At 44.7% G+C, this 19748-nt stretch overlaps 1 protein-coding gene across 11 annotated transcripts in view; it reads right to left on the bottom strand.

Moving 5' to 3' along the window:
- Positions 1–19748, bottom strand: part of LOC106590532 (protein AF-10) — a 127137-nt gene that overhangs the window by 35925 nt on the left and 71464 nt on the right. For all 11 annotated transcript variants that reach the window (XM_014181637.2, XM_045710861.1, XM_045710858.1 and 8 more), the window contains 3 exons: positions 17921–18016; positions 17116–17437; positions 15940–16632 (listed from right to left, as the gene is read on the bottom strand). In XM_014181637.2, the coding sequence (XP_014037112.2) occupies positions 15940–16632; positions 17116–17437; positions 17921–18016 (1111 nt within the window). The remainder of the gene's footprint in view (positions 1–15939; positions 16633–17115; positions 17438–17920; positions 18017–19748) is intronic.

The following is a 19748-nucleotide window of genomic DNA, read 5'->3' as shown; positions in this document are numbered from 1 at the left end:
GGTTGAAGACCGGAGAGGCCCCATACATATTCATGTGACTCCATCACGTCCTTCTAGTTCTCTGTTTGTTGTTGCTGCTGCTGCTATTTCATTGATTTTACACACACACACACACACACACACACACACACACACACACACACACACACACACACACACACACACACACACACACACACACACACACACACACACACACACACACACACACACACACACGGGATAAACTCTGCCCCTGCCCCTTAGTGACCCCTGGGATGGTGGTGGTGGGGGGAGAAGAGAGAGAGAGAGAGGCCCCCCTCACCCCACAAAAGGCTGAATGGCTGTGGGCAGCACACATTCACAAGAGGAACAAGAGTGCTTTGTGCCTGAGAGAGGGGGGGAGAGATCACATACTGCATAAACTCCTAGACTACTCCTCAAATCATACCATCATCTACACAATACAACACAGCTCCTAACTTACAAGATTGTTGAAGACAATACACTATTTATATACTGATAGGGTCATATAAGACGGTCTAATACCATTCAATAACACAATTCTTTACCAGATATTCATGTTAAAATAAGACACCTGACTACATTAAGATACATCATTTGATGCTACCTTGAATGTTACCTTGAATGTGTGTGTACAAGGTAGTTGTTGGGGAATTGTTAGATTACTTGTTAGATATTACTGCACTGTCAGAACTAGAAGCACAAGCATTTTGCTTCACTCGCATTAACATCTACTAACCATGTGTATGTGACCATTTACATCTGCTAACCACGTGTATATGACCATTAACATCTGCTAACCATGTGTATGTGACTATTAACATCTACTAACCATGTGTATGTGACCATTAACATCTGCTAACCATGTGTATGTGACTATTAACATCTACTAACCATGTGTATGTGACTATTAACATCTACTAACCATGTGTATGTGACCATTTACATCTGCTAACCACGTGTATGTGACCATTAACATCTGTTAACCATGTGTATGTGACTATTAACATCTACTAACCATGTGTATGTGACCATTAACATCTCTTAACCACGTGTATGTGACCATTAACATCTGTTAACCATGTGTATGTGACCATTAACATCTACTAACCATGTGTATGTGACCATTAACATCTACTAACCATGTGTATGTGACTATTAACATCTACTAACCATGTGTATGTGACCATTTACATCTGCTAACCACGTGTATGTGACCAATAAAATGTGATTTTATTTGAATTATAAGGCAAAATATAGATTTCTGTGAAAATAGACATACCCAAAAGTAATTATTTTTCATGAGGTGGCCATAAACAATAACTGGTAATGCTGCATAGTTTTAGAAAGGTCTGGAACTCACATTTCTGGTTTAAAAAATAGCTATAAAATGTAGTCACTTTTGAGGATACAAGCTAAAGTACATAGTACAAATATTATACAAATGTGAAAATGCAGAGAATTGTTTTCCTATTCAACAAAAGTGGGGCAATAGGGCTTGAAATGACTGAAATGCTTTCTAAATATAGTAACAATAAAATTATAAACGACTTACTCTAAGATTTGAACTTTATTATAAGTGTAAAATAAATACTGTGTGATCATACTTTGTGACAATAATATATTGGCACCATTTCATATAACTGACAACATCGACTTTTCTGCCAGACACCATTCAAATGTATGTAGCCTCGTTACAACTTCAAGCACGAAGTGATTTCGTCCGTCTGTGACCAAGAGAAAGTGGCCTTTATTTAAATGATTTAAAAAAATCTGTTTAGAGCTATAAATCCCATTTGAGATCACAGCGAAATGAAACTACTATTGCTGCATCCGCTAGATTCTCCCGATTCATATGCGCTATTGCAAGCGCACTTGTGAGTTTCACAGGCACAGGAAATCCTTTCTTTGTCTGGATAGGCCAGAAAATGTAACGTGTTGCTCCCTATGCAAAACACTGATTTCCTGTGTCTGTGAAACACCGCAGTGCTTGCAATAGCGCATATGAAAATCGGGACAACCACCGCTTTTAGGGAGTTTAAGGCGTTTGACGTTGCACCGTTCACAGAGCGCGCTGTACACAGAAATATTAGTGGGAACAGGTCCTATATAGAGGACTAAACATCGAAGAGGTTATGAAACGAGCAATCTGAAAACTCTCTACAGATATAACATTATTATAAGTCTTGTCATTGAAAATACAAAATGTATTGGCACATTGTTACCTGTCCCCTACTTATTGGTCCACCTACACATATCCATCCCACAGCTACGCTCCAGTACTACTGGCTGAATGGTGGGGCTGCATTTCTCATGTCTACACAGGAACACATGTAGCTAATACGTTTTTATGGCCTCTAGTGAATCATCAACAACACATAAGAAAGGATGGCTGGGGATGTGTGTGTGGGTGGGGGGGAGGGGTGGGGGCAGTCCCATTAGCTCAGCTACATAGGTGTAGGACTGTCCAATTGGGAATCAATCAAAAGTGATCAATAAGAACTTAACAACATCACCCCCCCATCCATCCTCCTCAGGCCAGGGACCAACCATGTCTAAGCCTGTGGGGGGCTCACCCTCACCAGGAGAGATGTAGTAGGTTCAGAGAGGGTAAACCAGGAGAGATGTAGTAGGTTTAGAGAGGGTAAACCAGGAGAGATGTAGTAGGTTTAGAGAGGGTAAACCAGGAGAGATGTACTAGGTTTAGAGAGGGTAAACCAGGAGAGATGTAGTAGGTTTAGAGAGGGTAAACCAGGAGAGATGTACTAGGTTTAGAGAGGGTAAACCAGGAGAGATGTAGTAGGTTTAGAGAGGGTAAACCAGGAGAGATGTAGTAGGTTTAGAGAGGGTAAACCAGGAGAGATGTAGTAGGTTTAGAGAGGGTAAACCAGGAGAGATGTAGTAGGTTTAGAGAGGGTAAACCAGGAGAGATGTACTAGGTTTAGAGAGGGTAAACCAGGAGAGATGTAGTAGGTTTAGAGAGGGTAAACCAGGAGAGATGTAGTAGGTTTAGAGAGGGTAAACCAGGAGAGATGTACTAGCTTTAGAGAGGGTAAACCAGGAGAGATGTAGTAGGTTTAGAGAGGGTAAACCAGGAGAGATGTACTAGGTTTAGAGAGGGTAAACCAGGAGAGATGTAGTAGGTTTAGAGAGGGTAAACCAGGAGAGATGTAGTAGGTTTAGAGAGGGTAAACCAGGAGAGATGTAGTAGGTTTAGAGAGGGTAAACCAGGAGAGATGTAGTAGGTTTAGAGAGGGTAAACCAGGAGAGATGTAGTAGGTTTAGAGAGGGTAAACCAGGAGAGATGTAGTAGGTTTAGAGAGGGTAAACCAGGAGAGATGTAGTAGGTTTAGAGAGGGTAAACCAGGAGAGATGTAGTAGGTTTAGAGAGGGTAAACCAGGAGAGATGTACTAGGTTTAGAGAGGGTAAACCAGGAGAGATGTACTAGGTTTAGAGAGGGTAAACCAGGAGAGATGTAGTAGGTTTAGAGAGGGTAAACCAGGAGAGATGTAGTAGGTTTAGAGAGGGTAAACCAGGAGAGATGTACTAGGTTTAGAGAGGGTAAACCAGGAGAGATGTAGTAGGTTTAGAGAGGGTAAACCAGGAGAGATGTAGTAGGTTTAGAGAGGGTAAACCAGGAGAGATGTAGTAGGTTTAGAGAGGGTAAACCAGGAGAGATGTAGTAGGTTTAGAGAGGGTAAACCAGGAGAGATGTAGTAGGTTTAGAGAGGGTAAACCAGGAGAGATGTACTAGGTTTAGAGAGGGTAAACCAGGAGAGATGTAGTAGGTTTAGAGAGGGTAAACCAGGAGAGATGTACTAGGTTTAGAGAGGGTAAACCAGGAGAGATGTAGTAGGTTTAGAGAGGGTAAACCAGGAGAGATGTAGTAGGTTTAGAGAGGGTAAACCAGGAGAGATGTAGTAGGTTTAGAGAGGGTAAACCAGGAGAGATGTACTAGGTTTAGAGAGGGTAAACCAGGAGAGATGTAGTAGGTTTAGAGAGGGTAAACCAGGAGAGATGTACTAGGTTTAGAGAGGGTAAACCAGGAGAGATGTAGTAGGTTTAGAGAGGGTAAACCAGGAGAGATGTACTAGGTTTAGAGAGGGTAAACCAGGAGAGATGTAGTAGGTTTAGAGAGGGTAAACCAGGAGAGATGTAGTAGGTTTAGAGAGGGTAAACCAGGAGAGATGTAGTAGGTTTAGAGAGGGTAAACCAGGAGAGATGTAGTAGGTTTAGAGAGGGTAAACCAGGAGAGATGTAGTAGGTTTAGAGAGGGTAAACCAGGAGAGATGTAGTAGGTTTAGAGAGGGTAAACCAGGAGAGATGTACTAGGTTTAGAGAGGGTAAACCAGGAGAGATGTAGTAGGTTTAGAGAGGGTAAACCAGGAGAGATGTAGTAGGTTTAGAGAGGGTAAACCAGGAGAGATGTAGTAGGTTTAGAGAGGGTAAACCAGGAGAGATGTAGTAGGTTTAGAGAGGGTAAACCAGGAGAGATGTAGTAGGTTTAGAGAGGGTAAACCAGGAGAGATGTAGTAGGTTTAGAGAGGGTAAACCAGGAGAGATGTACTAGGTTTAGAGAGGGTAAACCAGGAGAGATGTACTAGGTTTAGAGAGGGTAAACCAGGAGAGATGTAGTAGGTTTAGAGAGGGTAAACCAGGAGAGATGTAGTAGGTTTAGAGAGGGTAAACCAGGAGAGATGTAGTAGGTTTAGAGAGGGTAAACCAGGAGAGATGTAGTAGGTTTAGAGAGGGTAAACCAGGAGAGATGTAGTAGGTTTAGAGAGGGTAAACCAGGAGAGATGTACTAGGATTAGAGAGGGTAAACCAGGAGAGATGTAGTAGGTTTAGAGAGGGTAAACCAGGAGAGATGTAGTAGGTTTAGAGAGGGTAAACCAGGAGAGATGTACTAGGTTTAGAGAGGGTAAACCAGGAGAGATGTACTAGGTTTAGAGAGGGTAAACCAGGAGAGATGTACTAGGTTTAGAGAGGGTAAACCAGGAGAGATGTAGTAGGTTTAGAGAGGGTAAACCAGGAGAGATGTAGTAGGTTTAGAGAGGGTAAACCAGGAGAGATGTAGTAGGTTTAGAGAGGGTAAACCAGGAGAGATGTACTAGCTTTAGAGAGGGTAAACCAGGAGAGATGTAGTAGGTTTAGAGAGGGTAAACCAGGAGAGATGTACTAGGTTTAGAGAGGGTAAACCAGGAGAGATGTAGTAGGTTTAGAGAGGGTAAACCAGGAGAGATGTAGTAGGTTTAGAGAGGGTAAACCAGGAGAGATGTAGTAGGTTTAGAGAGGGTAAACCAGGAGAGATGTAGTAGGTTTAGAGAGGGTAAACCAGGAGAGATGTACTAGGTTTAGAGAGGGTAAACCAGGAGAGATGTAGTAGGTTTAGAGAGGGTAAACCAGGAGAGATGTACTAGGTTTAGAGAGGGTAAACCAGGAGAGATGTACTAGGTTTAGAGAGGGTAAACCAGGAGAGATGTACTAGGTTTAGAGAGGGTAAACCAGGAGAGATGTACTAGGTTTAGAGAGGGTAAACCAGGAGAGATGTACTAGGTTTAGAGAGGGTAAACCAGGAGAGATGTAGTAGGTTTAGAGAGGGTAAACCAGGAGAGATGTACTAGGTTTAGAGAGGGTAAACCAGGAGAGATGTAGTAGGTTTAGAGAGGGTAAACCAGGAGAGATGTACTAGGTTTAGAGAGGGTAAACCAGGAGAGATGTAGTAGGTTTAGAGAGGGTAAACCAGGAGAGATGTACTAGGTTTAGAGAGGGTAAACCAGGAGAGATGTAGTAGGTTTAGAGAGGGTAAACCAGGAGAGATGTACTAGGTTTAGAGAGGGTAAACCAGGAGAGATGTAGTAGGTTTAGAGAGGGTAAACCAGGAGAGATGTACTAGGTTTAGAGAGGGTAAACCAGGAGAGATGTAGTAGGTTTAGAGAGGGTAAACCAGGAGAGATGTACTAGGTTTAGAGAGGGTAAACCAGGAGAGATGTAGTAGGTTTAGAGAGGGTAAACCAGGAGAGATGTACTAGGTTTAGAGAGGGTAAACCAGGAGAGATGTAGTAGGTTTAGAGAGGGTAAACCAGGAGAGATGTAGTAGGTTTAGAGAGGGTAAACCAGGAGAGATGTACTAGGTTTAGAGAGGGTAAACCAGGAGAGATGTAGTAGGTTTAGAGAGGGTAAACCAGGAGAGATGTAGTAGGTTTAGAGAGGGTAAACCAGGAGAGATGTAGTAGGTTTAGAGAGGGTAAACCAGGAGAGATGTAGTAGGTTTAGAGAGGGTAAACCAGGAGAGATGTAGTAGGTTTAGAGAGGGTAAACCAGGAGAGATGTAGTAGGTTTAGAGAGGGTAAACCAGGAGAGATGTACTAGGTTTAGAGAGGGTAAACCAGGAGAGATGTACTAGGTTTAGAGAGGGTAAACCAGGAGAGATGTAGTAGGTTTAGAGAGGGTAAACCAGGAGAGATGTAGTAGGTTTAGAGAGGGTAAACCAGGAGAGATGTAGTAGGTTTAGAGAGGGTAAACCAGGAGAGATGTAGTAGGTTTAGAGAGGGTAAACCAGGAGAGATGTAGTAGGTTTAGAGAGGGTAAACCAGGAGAGATGTACTAGGATTAGAGAGGGTAAACCAGGAGAGATGTAGTAGGTTTAGAGAGGGTAAACCAGGAGAGATGTAGTAGGTTTAGAGAGGGTAAACCAAGAGAGATGTACTAGGTTTAGAGAGGGTAAACCAGGAGAGATGTAGTAGGTTTAGAGAGGGTAAACCAGGAGAGATGTAGTAGGTTTAGAGAGGGTAAACCAGGAGAGATGTAGTAGGTTTAGAGAGGGTAAACCAGGAGAGATGTAGTAGGTTTAGAGAGGGTAAACCAGGAGAGATGTACTAGGTTTAGAGAGGGTAAACCAGGAGAGATGTAGTAGGTTTAGAGAGGGTAAACCAGGAGAGATGTAGTAGGTTTAGAGAGGGTAAACCAGGAGAGATGTAGTAGTTTAGAGAGGGTAAACCAGGAGAGATGTAGTAGGTTTAGAGAGGGTAAACCAGGAGAGATGTAGTAGGTTTAGAGAGGGTAAACCAGGAGAGATGTAGTAGGTTTAGAGAGGGTAAACCAGGAGAGATGTACTAGGTTTAGAGAGGGTAAACCAGGAGAGATGTACTAGGTTTAGAGAGGGTAAACCAGGAGAGATGTACTAGGTTTAGAGAGGGTAAACCAGGAGAGATGTAGTAGGTTTAGAGAGGGTAAACCAGGAGAGATGTACTAGGTTTAGAGAGGGTAAACCAGGAGAGATGTAGTAGGTTTAGAGAGGGTAAACCAGGAGAGATGTAGTAGGTTTAGAGAGGGTAAACCAGGAGAGATGTAGTAGGTTTAGAGAGGGTAAACCAGGAGAGATGTAGTAGGTTTAGAGAGGGTAAACCAGGAGAGATGTAGTAGGTTTAGAGAGGGTAAACCAGGAGAGATGTAGTAGGTTTAGAGAGGGTAAACCAGGAGAGATGTAGTAGGTTTAGAGAGGGTAAACCAGGAGAGATGTACTAGGTTTAGAGAGGGTAAACCAGGAGAGATGTAGTAGGTTTAGAGAGGGTAAACCAGGAGAGATGTACTAGGTTTAGAGAGGGTAAACCAGGAGAGATGTAGTAGGTTTAGAGAGGGTAAACCAGGAGAGATGTACTAGGTTTAGAGAGGGTAAACCAGGAGAGATGTAGTAGGTTTAGAGAGGGTAAACCAGGAGAGATGTAGTAGGTTTAGAGAGGGTAAACCAGGAGAGATGTAGTAGGTTTAGAGAGGGTAAACCAGGAGAGATGTAGTAGGTTTAGAGAGGGTAAACCAGGAGAGATGTAGTAGGTTTAGAGAGGGTAAACCAGGAGAGATGTAGTAGGTTTAGAGAGGGTAAACCAGGAGAGATGTACTAGGTTTAGAGAGGGTAAACCAGGAGAGATGTAGTAGGTTTAGAGAGGGTAAACCAGGAGAGATGTAGTAGGTTTAGAGAGGGTAAACCAGGAGAGATGTAGTAGGTTTAGAGAGGGTAAACCAGGAGAGATGTAGTAGGTTTAGAGAGGGTAAACCAGGAGAGATGTAGTAGGTTTAGAGAGGGTAAACCAGGAGAGATGTAGTAGGTTTAGAGAGGGTAAACCAGGAGAGATGTACTAGGTTTAGAGAGGGTAAACCAGGAGAGATGTACTAGGTTTAGAGAGGGTAAACCAGGAGAGATGTAGTAGGTTTAGAGAGGGTAAACCAGGAGAGATGTAGTAGGTTTAGAGAGGGTAAACCAGGAGAGATGTAGTAGGTTTAGAGAGGGTAAACCAGGAGAGATGTAGTAGGTTTAGAGAGGGTAAACCAGGAGAGATGTAGTAGGTTTAGAGAGGGTAAACCAGGAGAGATGTAGTAGGTTTAGAGAGGGTAAACCAGGAGAGATGTAGTAGGTTTAGAGAGGGTAAACCAGGAGAGATGTAGTAGGTTTAGAGAGGGTAAACCAGGAGAGATGTAGTAGGTTTAGAGAGGGTAAACCAGGAGAGATGTAGTAGGTTTAGAGAGGGTAAACCAGGAGAGATGTACTAGGTTTAGAGAGGGTAAACCAGGAGAGATGTAGTAGGTTTAGAGAGGGTAAACCAGGAGAGATGTAGTAGGTTTAGAGAGGGTAAACCAGGAGAGATGTACTAGGTTTAGAGAGGGTAAACCAGGAGAGATGTAGTAGGTTTAGAGAGGGTAAACCAGGAGAGATGTAGTAGGTTTAGAGAGGGTAAACCAGGAGAGATGTACTAGGTTTAGAGAGGGTAAACCAGGAGAGATGTACTAGGTTTAGAGAGGGTAAACCAGGAGAGATGTAGTAGGTTTAGAGAGGGTAAACCAGGAGAGATGTAGTAGTTTAGAGAGGGTAAACCAGGAGAGATGTAGTAGGTTTAGAGAGGGTAAACCAGGAGAGATGTAGTAGGTTTAGAGAGGGTAAACCAGGAGAGATGTAGTAGGTTTAGAGAGGGTAAACCAGGAGAGATGTAGTAGGTTTAGAGAGGGTAAACCAGGAGAGATGTACTAGGTTTAGAGAGGGTAAATCAGGAGAGATGTAGTAGGTTTAGAGAGGGTAAACCAGGAGAGATGTAGTAGGTTTAGAGAGGGTAAACCAGGAGAGATGTACTAGGTTTAGAGAGGGTAAACCAGGAGAGATGTAGTAGGTTTAGAGAGGGTAAACCAGGAGAGATGTACTAGGTTTAGAGAGGGTAAACCAGGAGAGATGTAGTAGGTTTAGAGAGGGTAAACCAGGAGAGATGTACTAGGTTTAGAGAGGGTAAACCAGGAGAGATGTAGTAGGTTTAGAGAGGGTAAACCAGGAGAGATGTAGTAGGTTTAGAGAGGGTAAACCAGGAGAGATGTAGAAGGTTTAGAGAGGGTAAACCAGGAGAGATGTAGTAGGTTTAGAGAGGGTAAACCAGGAGAGATGTAGTAGGTTTAGAGAGGGTAAACCAGGAGAGATGTAGTAGGTTTAGAGAGGGTAAACCAGGAGAGATGTAGTAGGTTTAGAGAGGGTAAACCAGGAGAGATGTAGTAGGTTTAGAGAGGGTAAACCAGGAGAGATGTACTAGGTTTAGAGAGGGTAAACCAGGAGAGATGTACTAGGTTTAGAGAGGGTAAACCAGGAGAGATGTAGTAGGTTTAGAGAGGGTAAACCAGGAGAGATGTAGTAGGTTTAGAGAGGGTAAACCAGGAGAGATGTACTAGGTTTAGAGAGGGTAAACCAGGAGAGATGTAGTAGGTTTAGAGAGGGTAAACCAGGAGAGATGTAGTAGGTTTAGAGAGGGTAAACCAGGAGAGATGTAGTAGGTTTAGAGAGGGTAAACCAGGAGAGATGTAGTAGGTTTAGAGAGGGTAAACCAGGAGAGATGTAGTAGGTTTAGAGAGGGTAAACCAGGAGAGATGTACTAGGTTTAGAGAGGGTAAACCAGGAGAGATGTAGTAGGTTTAGAGAGGGTAAACCAGGAGAGATGTAGTAGGTTTAGAGAGGGTAAACCAGGAGAGATGTACTAGGTTTAGAGAGGGTAAACCAGGAGAGATGTAGTAGGTTTAGAGAGGGTAAACCAGGAGAGATGTAGTAGGTTTAGAGAGGGTAAACCAGGAGAGATGTACTAGGTTTAGAGAGGGTAAACCAGGAGAGATGTAGTAGGTTTAGAGAGGGTAAACCAGGAGAGATGTAGTAGGTTTAGAGAGGGTAAACCAGGAGAGATGTAGTAGGTTTAGAGAGGGTAAACCAGGAGAGAATACTACACTGAACAGCAGCCAACATATCAGACGGCTGGAGCCCTGCCTGTACTGCAAAACATGAAGCCTACTTTAACCCAAGCTGCCCTCCCAATGACATTAACCCCCCACCCAGACACACCCCGTATTATCAAACATTAACCCAGCCAAGATATAACCCCCATTTAGCCCCCAACCATCACACACACACAACAATCTGTCAGATTAACTATCTATCTGTCAGCGGGAACGGCAGGAGACAGGATGGAGGGATGAGATTAACGACAAGAATCTCCATTACCGCCCCACATTAACCCCCAGCTAAATATTTACAGTACACACACACACACACACACACACACACACACACACACACACACACACACACACACACACACACACACACACACACACACACACACACACACACACACACACACACACACACACACACACACACTGCCTTCAGAGAGCATTCACACCCCTTGACTTTTCCACCTTTTGTTGTGTTACAGACTGAATTTAAAATGGATTAATTGAAATGTTTTGGTCACTGGCCACACAATACCCCATAATGTCAAAGGGAGGTTTTCCAATGCCTCGCAAAGGGCACCTATTGGTAGATGGGTCAAAATAAAAAAAGCTGACAATGAATATCCCTTTGAGCAGGGTGAAGTTATTAATTACACTTTGGATGGTGTATCAATACACCCAGTCACTATAAAGATACAGGCGTCCTTCCTAAACTCAGTTTGCAGAGAGGAAGGAAACGGTCCAGTGTGGCTCAGTTGGTAGAGCATGATGTTTGCAACGCCAGGGTTGTGGGTTCGATTCCCACGGGGGACCAGTACGGGGGGGAAAATGTATGAAATGTATGCATTCACTACTGTAAGTTGCTCTGGATAAGAGCGTCTGCTAAATGACTAAAATGTAAATGTAATGAAACCACTCAGGGATTTCACCATGAGGCCAATGGTGACTGTAAATAGTTACAGAGTTTAATGGCTGTGATAGGAGAAAACTGAGGATGGATCAACAACATTGTAGTTACTCCACAATACTAATCTAATTGACAGAATGAAAAGAAGGAAGCCTGTACAGAATCCAAATATTCCAAAACGTGCATCCTGTTTGCAAAAAGGCACTAAAGTAATACAGCAACAAATGTGGCAAAGCAATTAACTTTTTGTCCTGAATACAAAGTGTTATGTTTGGGTCAAATCCAATACAGCACATTACTGAGTACCACTCTCCATATTTTCAAGCATAGTGATGGCTGCATCATGTTATGGATATGCTTGTAATCGTTAAGGAATGGGAAGTTTTTGAGGATAAAAAAAAGAACAAGGAATGGAGCTAACCACAGGCAAAATCCTAGAGGTTCAGTCTGCTTTCCACCAGACACTGGAGATGAATTCACCTTTCAGCAGGACAATGACCTAAAACACAAGGCCAGATCTACACTGGAGTTGCTTACCAGGCAGACAGTGAATGTTCCTGAGTGGCCGAGGTACAGTTAACTTAAATCTACTTGGAAATCTATGGTAAGACCTGACAATGGTTGTATAGCAATGATCAACAACCAATTTGACAGAGCTTTAACATTTCGAAAATAATAATCGCAAATGTTACACAATCCAGGTGTGGAAAGGTCTTAGAGACTTACCCTGAAAGACTCACAGCTGTAATCGCTGCCAAAGGTGATTTTAACATGTATTGATTCAGGGGTGTGAATACTTATGCAAATTATATATATATTTTGTTTTCATTTAAATAAATAAGTTAATAAAAATAATTCTAAAAACATGTTTTCACTTTGTCATTATGGGGTATTGTGTGTAAGTGGGTGAGAAATAAACTCAATGGAATCCTTTTTGACAGGCTGTAACACAACATGTGGAATAATTCAAACATGGAGAGAGCCTACAGAACAGAGGAGAGGCAAGACAGAGAGAGAGACAGAGGTAAAGGAAGGAATGAGAGAGGCATGGATAAGAGGGAGGAGAGGAGAGAGAGTGAAGAAGGAAAGAGAGAGAGAGAGAGAGAGAAATGAGGGGAACAAATATAGTGAGGAGTAGAGAGGGAGAATGAGAGAGAAAGACAGAAAGAAAGAAAGCAAGAAAGAAAGACAAAAAGAGAAACACAGAGAAAGAGAAAGAGAGAGAGAGAGAGAGAAAGAAAGAGAGAGAAAGAAAGAAAGGAGAGAGAGAGAGAGAGAAAGACAGAAAGAGATAGAGTGCAAGAGAGAAAAAGAGAAAGATAGAAGGATGCAAATAGCAGAAGGGAATAGACATTTCCTGCAGCAGAAGGGAATAGACATTTCCTGCAGCAGAAGGGAATAGACATTTCCAGGCAGCAGAAGGGAATAGACATTTCCAGGAAGCAGAAGGGAATAGACATTTCCTGCAGCAGAAGGGAATAGACATTTCATGCAGCAGAAGGGAATAGACATTTCCAGGCAGCAGAAGGGAATAGACATTTCCAGGAAGCAGAAGGGAATAGACATTTCCTGCAGCAGAAGGGAATAGACATTTCATGCAGCAGAAGGGAATAGACATTTCCTGCAGCAGAAGGGAATAGACAGTTCCTGCAGCAGAAGGGAATAGACATTTCCAGGAAGCAGAAGGGAATAGACATTTCCTGCAGCAGAAGGGAATAGACATTTCCAGGCAGCAGAAGGGAATAGACATTTCCTGCAGCAGAAGGGAATAGACAGTTCCTGCAGCAGAAGGGAATAGACATTTCCTGCAGCAGAAAGGAATAGACATTTCCTGCAGCAGAAGGGAATAGACATTTCCTGCAGCAGAAGGGAATAGACATTTCCTGCAGCAGAAGGGAATAGACATTTCCTGCAGCAGAAGGGAATAGACATTTCCTGCAGCAGAAGGGAATAGACATTTCCTGCAGCAGAAGGGAATAGACATTTCCTGCAGCAGAAGGGAATAGACATTTCCTGCAGCAGAAGGGAATAGACATTTCCTGCAGCAGAAGGGAATAGACATTTCCTGCAGCAGAAGGGAATAGACATTTCCTGCAGCAGAAAGGAATAGACATTTCCTGCAGCAGAAGGGAATAGACATTTCCAGGCAGCAGAAGGGAATAGACATTTCCAGGCAGCAGAAGGGAATAGACATTTCCTGCAGCAGAAGGGAATAGACAGTTCCTGCAGCAGAAGGGAATAGACATTTCCTGCAGCAGAAAGGAATAGACATTTCCTGCAGCAGAAAGGAATAGACATTTCCTGCAGCAGAAAGGAATAGACATTTCCTGCAGCAGAAGGGAATAGACATTTCCTGCAGCAGAAGGGAATAGACATTTCCTGCAGCAGAAGGGAATAGACATTTCCTGCAGCAGAAGGGAATAGACATTTCCTGCAGCAGAAGGGAATAGACATTTCCTGCAGCAGAAGGGAATAGACATTTCCTGCAGCAGAAGGGAATAGACATTTCCAGGCAGCAGAAGGGAATAGACATTTCCAGGCAGCAGAAGGGAATAGACATTTCCTGCAGCAGAAGGGAATAGACATTTCATGCAGCAGAAGGGAATAGACAGTTCCTGCAGCAGAAGGGAATAGACATTTCCTGCAGCAGAAGGGAATAGACATTTCATGCAGCAGAAGGGAATAGACATTTCCTGCAGCAGAAGGGAATAGACATTTCCTGCAGCAGAAGGGAATAGACATTTCCTGCAGCAGAAGGGAATAGACATTTCCTGCAGCAGAAGGGAATAGACATTTCCTGCAGCAGAAGGGAATAGACATTTCCTGCAGCAGAAGGAATAGACATTTCCAGGCAGCAGAAGGAATAGACATTTCCTGCAGCAGAAGGGAATAGACATTTCCTGCAGCAGAAGGGAATAGACATTTCCTGCAGCAGAAGGGAATAGACATTTCCTGCAGCAGAAGGGAATAGACATTTCCTGCAGCAGAAGGGAATAGACATTTCCTGCAGCAGAAGGGGATAGACATTTCCTGCAGCAGAAGGGAATAGACATTTCCTGCAGCAGAAGGGAATAGACATTTCCTGCAGAAGGGAATAGACATTTCCTGCAGCAGAAGGGAATAGACATTTCCTGCAGCAGAAGGGAATAGACATTTCCTGCAGCAGAAGGGAATAGACATTTCCTGCAGCAGAAGGGAATAGACATTTCAAGGCAGCAGAAGGGAATAGACATTTCCTGCAGCAGAAGGGAATAGACATTTCCTGCAGCAGAAAGGAATAGACATTTCCTGCAGCAGAAGGGAATAGACATTTCCTGCAGCAGAAAGGAATAGACATTTCCTGCAGCAGAAGGGAATAGACATTTCCTGCAGCAGAAGGGAATAGACATTTCCTGCAGCAGAAGGGAATAGACATTTCCAGGCAGCAGAAGGGAATAGACATTTCCTGCAGCAGAAGGGAATAGACATTTCCTGCAGCAGAAGGGAATAGACATTTCCTGCAGCAGAAAGGAATAGACATTTCCTGCAGCAGAAGGGAATAGACATTTCCTGCAGCAGAAGGGAATAGACATTTCCTGCAGCAGAAGGGAATAGACATTTCCAGGCAGCAGAAGGGAATAGACATTTACTGCAGCAGAAGGGAATAGACATTTCCAGGCAGCAGAAGGGAATAGACATTTCCTGCAGCAGAAGGGAATAGACATTTCCTGCAGCAGAAGGGAATAGACATTTCCTGCAGCAGAAGGGAATAGACATTTCCTGCAGAAGGGAATAGACATTTCCTGCAGAAGGGAATAGACATTTCCTGCAGCAGAAGGGAATAGACATTTCCTGCAGCAGAAGGGAATAGACATTTCCTGCAGCAGAAGGGAATAGACATTTCAAGGCAGCAGAAGGGAATAGACATTTCCTGCAGCAGAAGGGAATAGACATTTCCTGCAGCAGAAAGGAATAGACATTTCCTGCAGCAGAAGGGAATAGACATTTCCTGCAGCAGAAGGGAATAGACATTTCCTGCAGCAGAAGGGAATAGACATTTCCAGGCAGCAGAAGGGAATAGACATTTCCTGCAGCAGAAGGGAATAGACATTTCCTGCAGCAGAAGGGAATAGACATTTCCTGCAGCAGAAGGGAATAGACATTTCCTGCAGCAGAAGGGAATAGACATTTCCTGCAGCAGAAAGGAATAGACATTTCCTGCAGCAGAAGGGAATAGACATTTCCTGCAGCAGAAGGGAATAGACATTTCCTGCAGCAGAAGGGAATAGACATTTCCAGGCAGCAGAAGGGAATAGACATTTCCTGCAGCAGAAAGGAACTCCAAAGCATTGACGCGGTTGCCGAGAAATGGAACACAAGATGAAACGAGACAGAGAGCACTTCATACACACACACACACACACACACACACACACACACACACACACACACACACACACACACACACACACACACACACACACACACACACACACACACACACACACACACACACACACACACACACACACACACACACACACACACACACACACACACTAGTGTTGTCCAGCAGGGTTCACAGCACTCTAACCTTCCCCTCCTCTCTACTACAACAGCCTCTAATTGCCTGTTCAACCCTTAGGCAGCTCTCTCCCATTTAGCCCGGTACTGCTTTATGGCCAGTCATCAGTCTCCACCACAGCATTACACAGCTGCTGATACAAAACATGCTTTGATAGAATGAGCAATGAAAGACAGAGTGAGGAAAGGGGTTGTTTGTGTGTGTGGATCTTACCGGTCCCAGACGGAGTAGAGGTGACTCCATCAATCTGCACGCTGCCGTTCCTCAGTAAGGAAGGAGACTTCTGGATCCCACTGCTGACACCAACACACAGCAGACCTCCTCTCTCTCCTCCACCGGGCCGGCCTGGCAGAGCGCTGGTAGAGGAGGGGGAAGGAGAGGAGGATGAGGTGGAGGAGAGAGAAGAGGACGATGAGGGGAGAGGTAGCGGTGCTGTGTGGTGCTCAGGTCCGTCTGTAGCCATGCCGTCAGGAGCATTGAAGCAGGGTCCATATCGGTTCCTCCAGTTTCCTCTCTTCTTCTTTCCCTTCACTCCTTCTTCTCCTACTTCTACCCCCATCCCTGGCCCAGAGGAGGAGGAGGCAGCAGAGGAAGAGGAGGATGATGAGGAGCGTTTGTAGCCGGCAGTGGCGGCAACGTTCCCCGTTGGCTCACTGTGAGAGTTCTCGTACAGTTTACCGCCGGCTAGGCCACCGCTGGCAGGAAGCGACATCATCGAACCGAAGGTGCTGAGCGACGCCATGCCCTCCAAGGACGTGAGCTCACTGGGCTTCACTAGGCAACGGCTGAACGAGGGCGGGGAGAAGGAGTCCCCGCCTCCAGAGCGCAGCAACGGATCAGAGAAGCCCAGGAAGTCAGAGGTGGGAGGAGTCACGGTGGAGGACGTCTTATTTGACAGCAGGAGGGCTGGGAGAGAGAGGAGAAGCTGTTTGCAGACTTAATACACACAGACCGACCCTCTGGCACTGCCAGACACATGGAAACACCAGTAACAGATAACACAGAGCAAAAACAACTCTCTCTTTCCATCTAATAACCATCTCCTTGTTCCTCAGTCTCTCGTTGGACTGTGAGACCCTTTTCCCACTAGATGCAACTTACAACACGTCAGACCTCCAGAGTTGCCCCCTGAAGGCTGAAACACACACACACACACACACACGCTGCCATAAGGGGTCAGAGGTCAAGGGAGACTGATGGCGTCTGAGCGTCCCTCTCTAGTGTCTCTGTGTGTGTTGTTTGTGTGTGGCAGAGATTACAGGAGCCAGGATCTAGCCAGGGAGATGATGGTCATACGCTGGCACTCTGGACAACATCCAACAACTGTCACACACGCACAAACACACGTACAAACGTACAAACGTAAACAGTCTCACCTATCAATCTCACCTTGATGAAAGGTTCCAGTGGAGGAGGCGGCGGTGGAGGAGGTTGCCGTAGTGACCACAGCAGAGGGGAGGGGCTTCCCAGGTATGAGGGACTTGCGTCCCCGCTGAACACCAATCCCATGGCTAATGCTCTTCTTGCCCAGTTTGACCTCCGACCCTTGTTTGCTCTCTGACCCTGTGGGGGGGGCGTCCTTAGCACTCCCGGAGTGCACAGGCACTTCCTGGAAGTTGGCGGTGGTGAAACGGGCGGCACTGTCATCCAATCGCTTCTGCGATGAGGTGGGCAAAGAGGAGACTCCTCCTCCACCACCGCTGCTGTAGCTCTGGGAGATGGTTGAGGAGAGGAGGAGAGGATGATTGGAGAAGAGAGGGAGGAGAGGAAGAGTGGAGTGTAGTGTAGTGGAGGAGTATAGAGGAGAGGGAGGGAAGGAGATGAGGGAAGGAGAAGAGAGGAGTGGAGAGGAAAGGAGAGGAGGAGTGGAGAGGAAAGGAACGGAGAGGAGAAGTGGAGAAGAAAGGAAAGGAGAGGAGGAGTGGAGAGGAAAGGAGAGGAGGAGAGGAGAGGAGAGGAAAGGAGAGGAGAGGAGGAGTGGAGAGGAAAGGAGAGGAGAGTAGGAGAGGAGAGGAAAGGAGGAGTGGAGAAGTGGAGCATGAGAGAGGTCAGTCCAGCCCTAATGCCTAACAGAGCTAGTCAATGTTCACCTCACATTAAACCCACGGAGTGAGATGGAGAGACAGAGAGAAAGAGAGGGAGAGAGAGAGAAAGAGAGGGAGAGAAGCAGGGCGGAAAGGAGGAGTGGGCTCACCTTGTCTGAGGTGACCATGAGAGTTGGAGCGAGGGTGGGGGAAAGCTCTAGAATCTTCTTGTGTTTGGGTTTGTGTCTCTCCCTCTCTTTGTGTTTCTGAGGAGAGAGAAAAGGGAGGGATAAGCGTTAAGGAAGGGCAGGAAAGTAGAGGATGAGACAGATGAGTGTTTGGGTTGGGCACGTCTTATGAAAGAGAGAAAGAGAAAATGTATCTTTAATTCCCAGCCCAGGTCTGAGCTGAAAGGATGGTTCAACCACAATGAAAATAAAATAACCACAAAGTGCTTAAGACAGAAGAGAGGTTCAAATCTCTGCCATTTAGCAGACACTTGGTTTTCTGTCTTCCTAGTGAGAGATTCTACCCAATCCATGGCCTAAACCCCTCAAAACTCAATTTACACCCTCAGTTACACACGTACATGTAGGTACATGCACACACACACGCAGAGGCGCAACTTTCACTGGGGACGGGGGTCATTCCCCCCATTCTGAAATTGCATTTTTGTCCCCCCCAGTTGTACCATTGCAATGTGATACAAAACCCGGCAACAGAGTGCTTTAGGATCACATGGACGCCTCCGTGCGGTCGGGAAGGCTGTTTGGAGTGTTCAGCTGGGATTTAGGACCACACGGACACCACAGAGCGGGCTGACAGGCTGTGTAAAGGCAAGGCTTCTGGAAGGCTGGCTGGATCAGCATGGGAGAGTTGAGCATAGTTCAGTGTGTATGGTTTGCTGTCTTTCACCGAGTTGCAAAACCAAGCAGAGCAGAGACTGGCTAATATTTAGTTGACTGATGTAGCTGGCAAGGTAACTGCCGTTTAACTGAACAGAAAAAAACGAGTGTTTATTAGCAGAGCTGAGTTAGTATTGTCACTGATATGTAAGGTTAGCTAATGTTTCATCCCCTCTCGACTGGGGTGAATGAATAAAGTACACTAGCAGCTACCAGAGCCAGGTTAGCGCTAGCCTCTACTTATCTGTCAGATAGATAGCAATAATAGCCACTTCATATCGCTAACAGCTGTTGTTTGTACGGAAATGTTTTGTAGCCTTTGTTTTGTCCCGTTTCAGAAGTAAACGATCTTGGCTAGCTTTCGCCAGTTGATCTACTGTTCGAGAGAGAGTTGGCCAAAAATTGGTTAACGTAATCTATTCTTGTTGCATCAATCTCACTAGTCCTGAATCAAAACGATGACACCATCAACCAAACGATTTAAGATTGATATTCTGACGTTTTTTCAGTGCAATGTTAGTTTTATTAGTCAGTATGGCAGTCTGCGCGGAACGACCTCTTCAACACGCAACTGCTGGCTTTCTGTCCGCAAGAACTGGTCCCAAATCCAACCTCAGTCCCGCAATGGTATTTTAGGCGTATGTGACGCAGCTCACTGGCCAGCCATGGTCCCAGCAATTCTGCGCCCTACAGGCAATATCAAATGCGCAAACAATTTCAGAAATAGGTTAAATTACCTGAGATTTTCACATGTCCCTTACATTGTAATACTGGTCTATATATTTTTTTTTATATTTTTTTTATTTCACCTTTATTTAACCAGGTAGGCAAGTTGAGAACAAGTTCTCATTTACAATTGCGACCTGGCCAAGATAAAGCAAAGCAGTTCGACAACATACAACAACACAGAGTTACACATGGAGTAAAAACAAACATACAGTCAATAATACAGTAGAAAAATAAGTCTATATACAATGTGAGCAAATGAGGTGAGATAAGGGAGGTAAAGGCAAAAAGGCCATGGTGGCAAAGTAAATAAAATATAGCAAGTAAAACACTGGAATGGTAGATTTGTAGTAGAAGAAAATGCAAA

This window comes from Salmo salar, chromosome ssa29 (genome assembly GCF_905237065.1).
Source record: "Salmo salar chromosome ssa29, Ssal_v3.1, whole genome shotgun sequence".
NCBI classification, from domain to species: domain Eukaryota; kingdom Metazoa; phylum Chordata; class Actinopteri; order Salmoniformes; family Salmonidae; genus Salmo; species Salmo salar.
The sequence above is the reverse complement of the archived record's forward strand: the minus strand, read 5'-3'. Positions and strand labels throughout refer to the sequence as shown.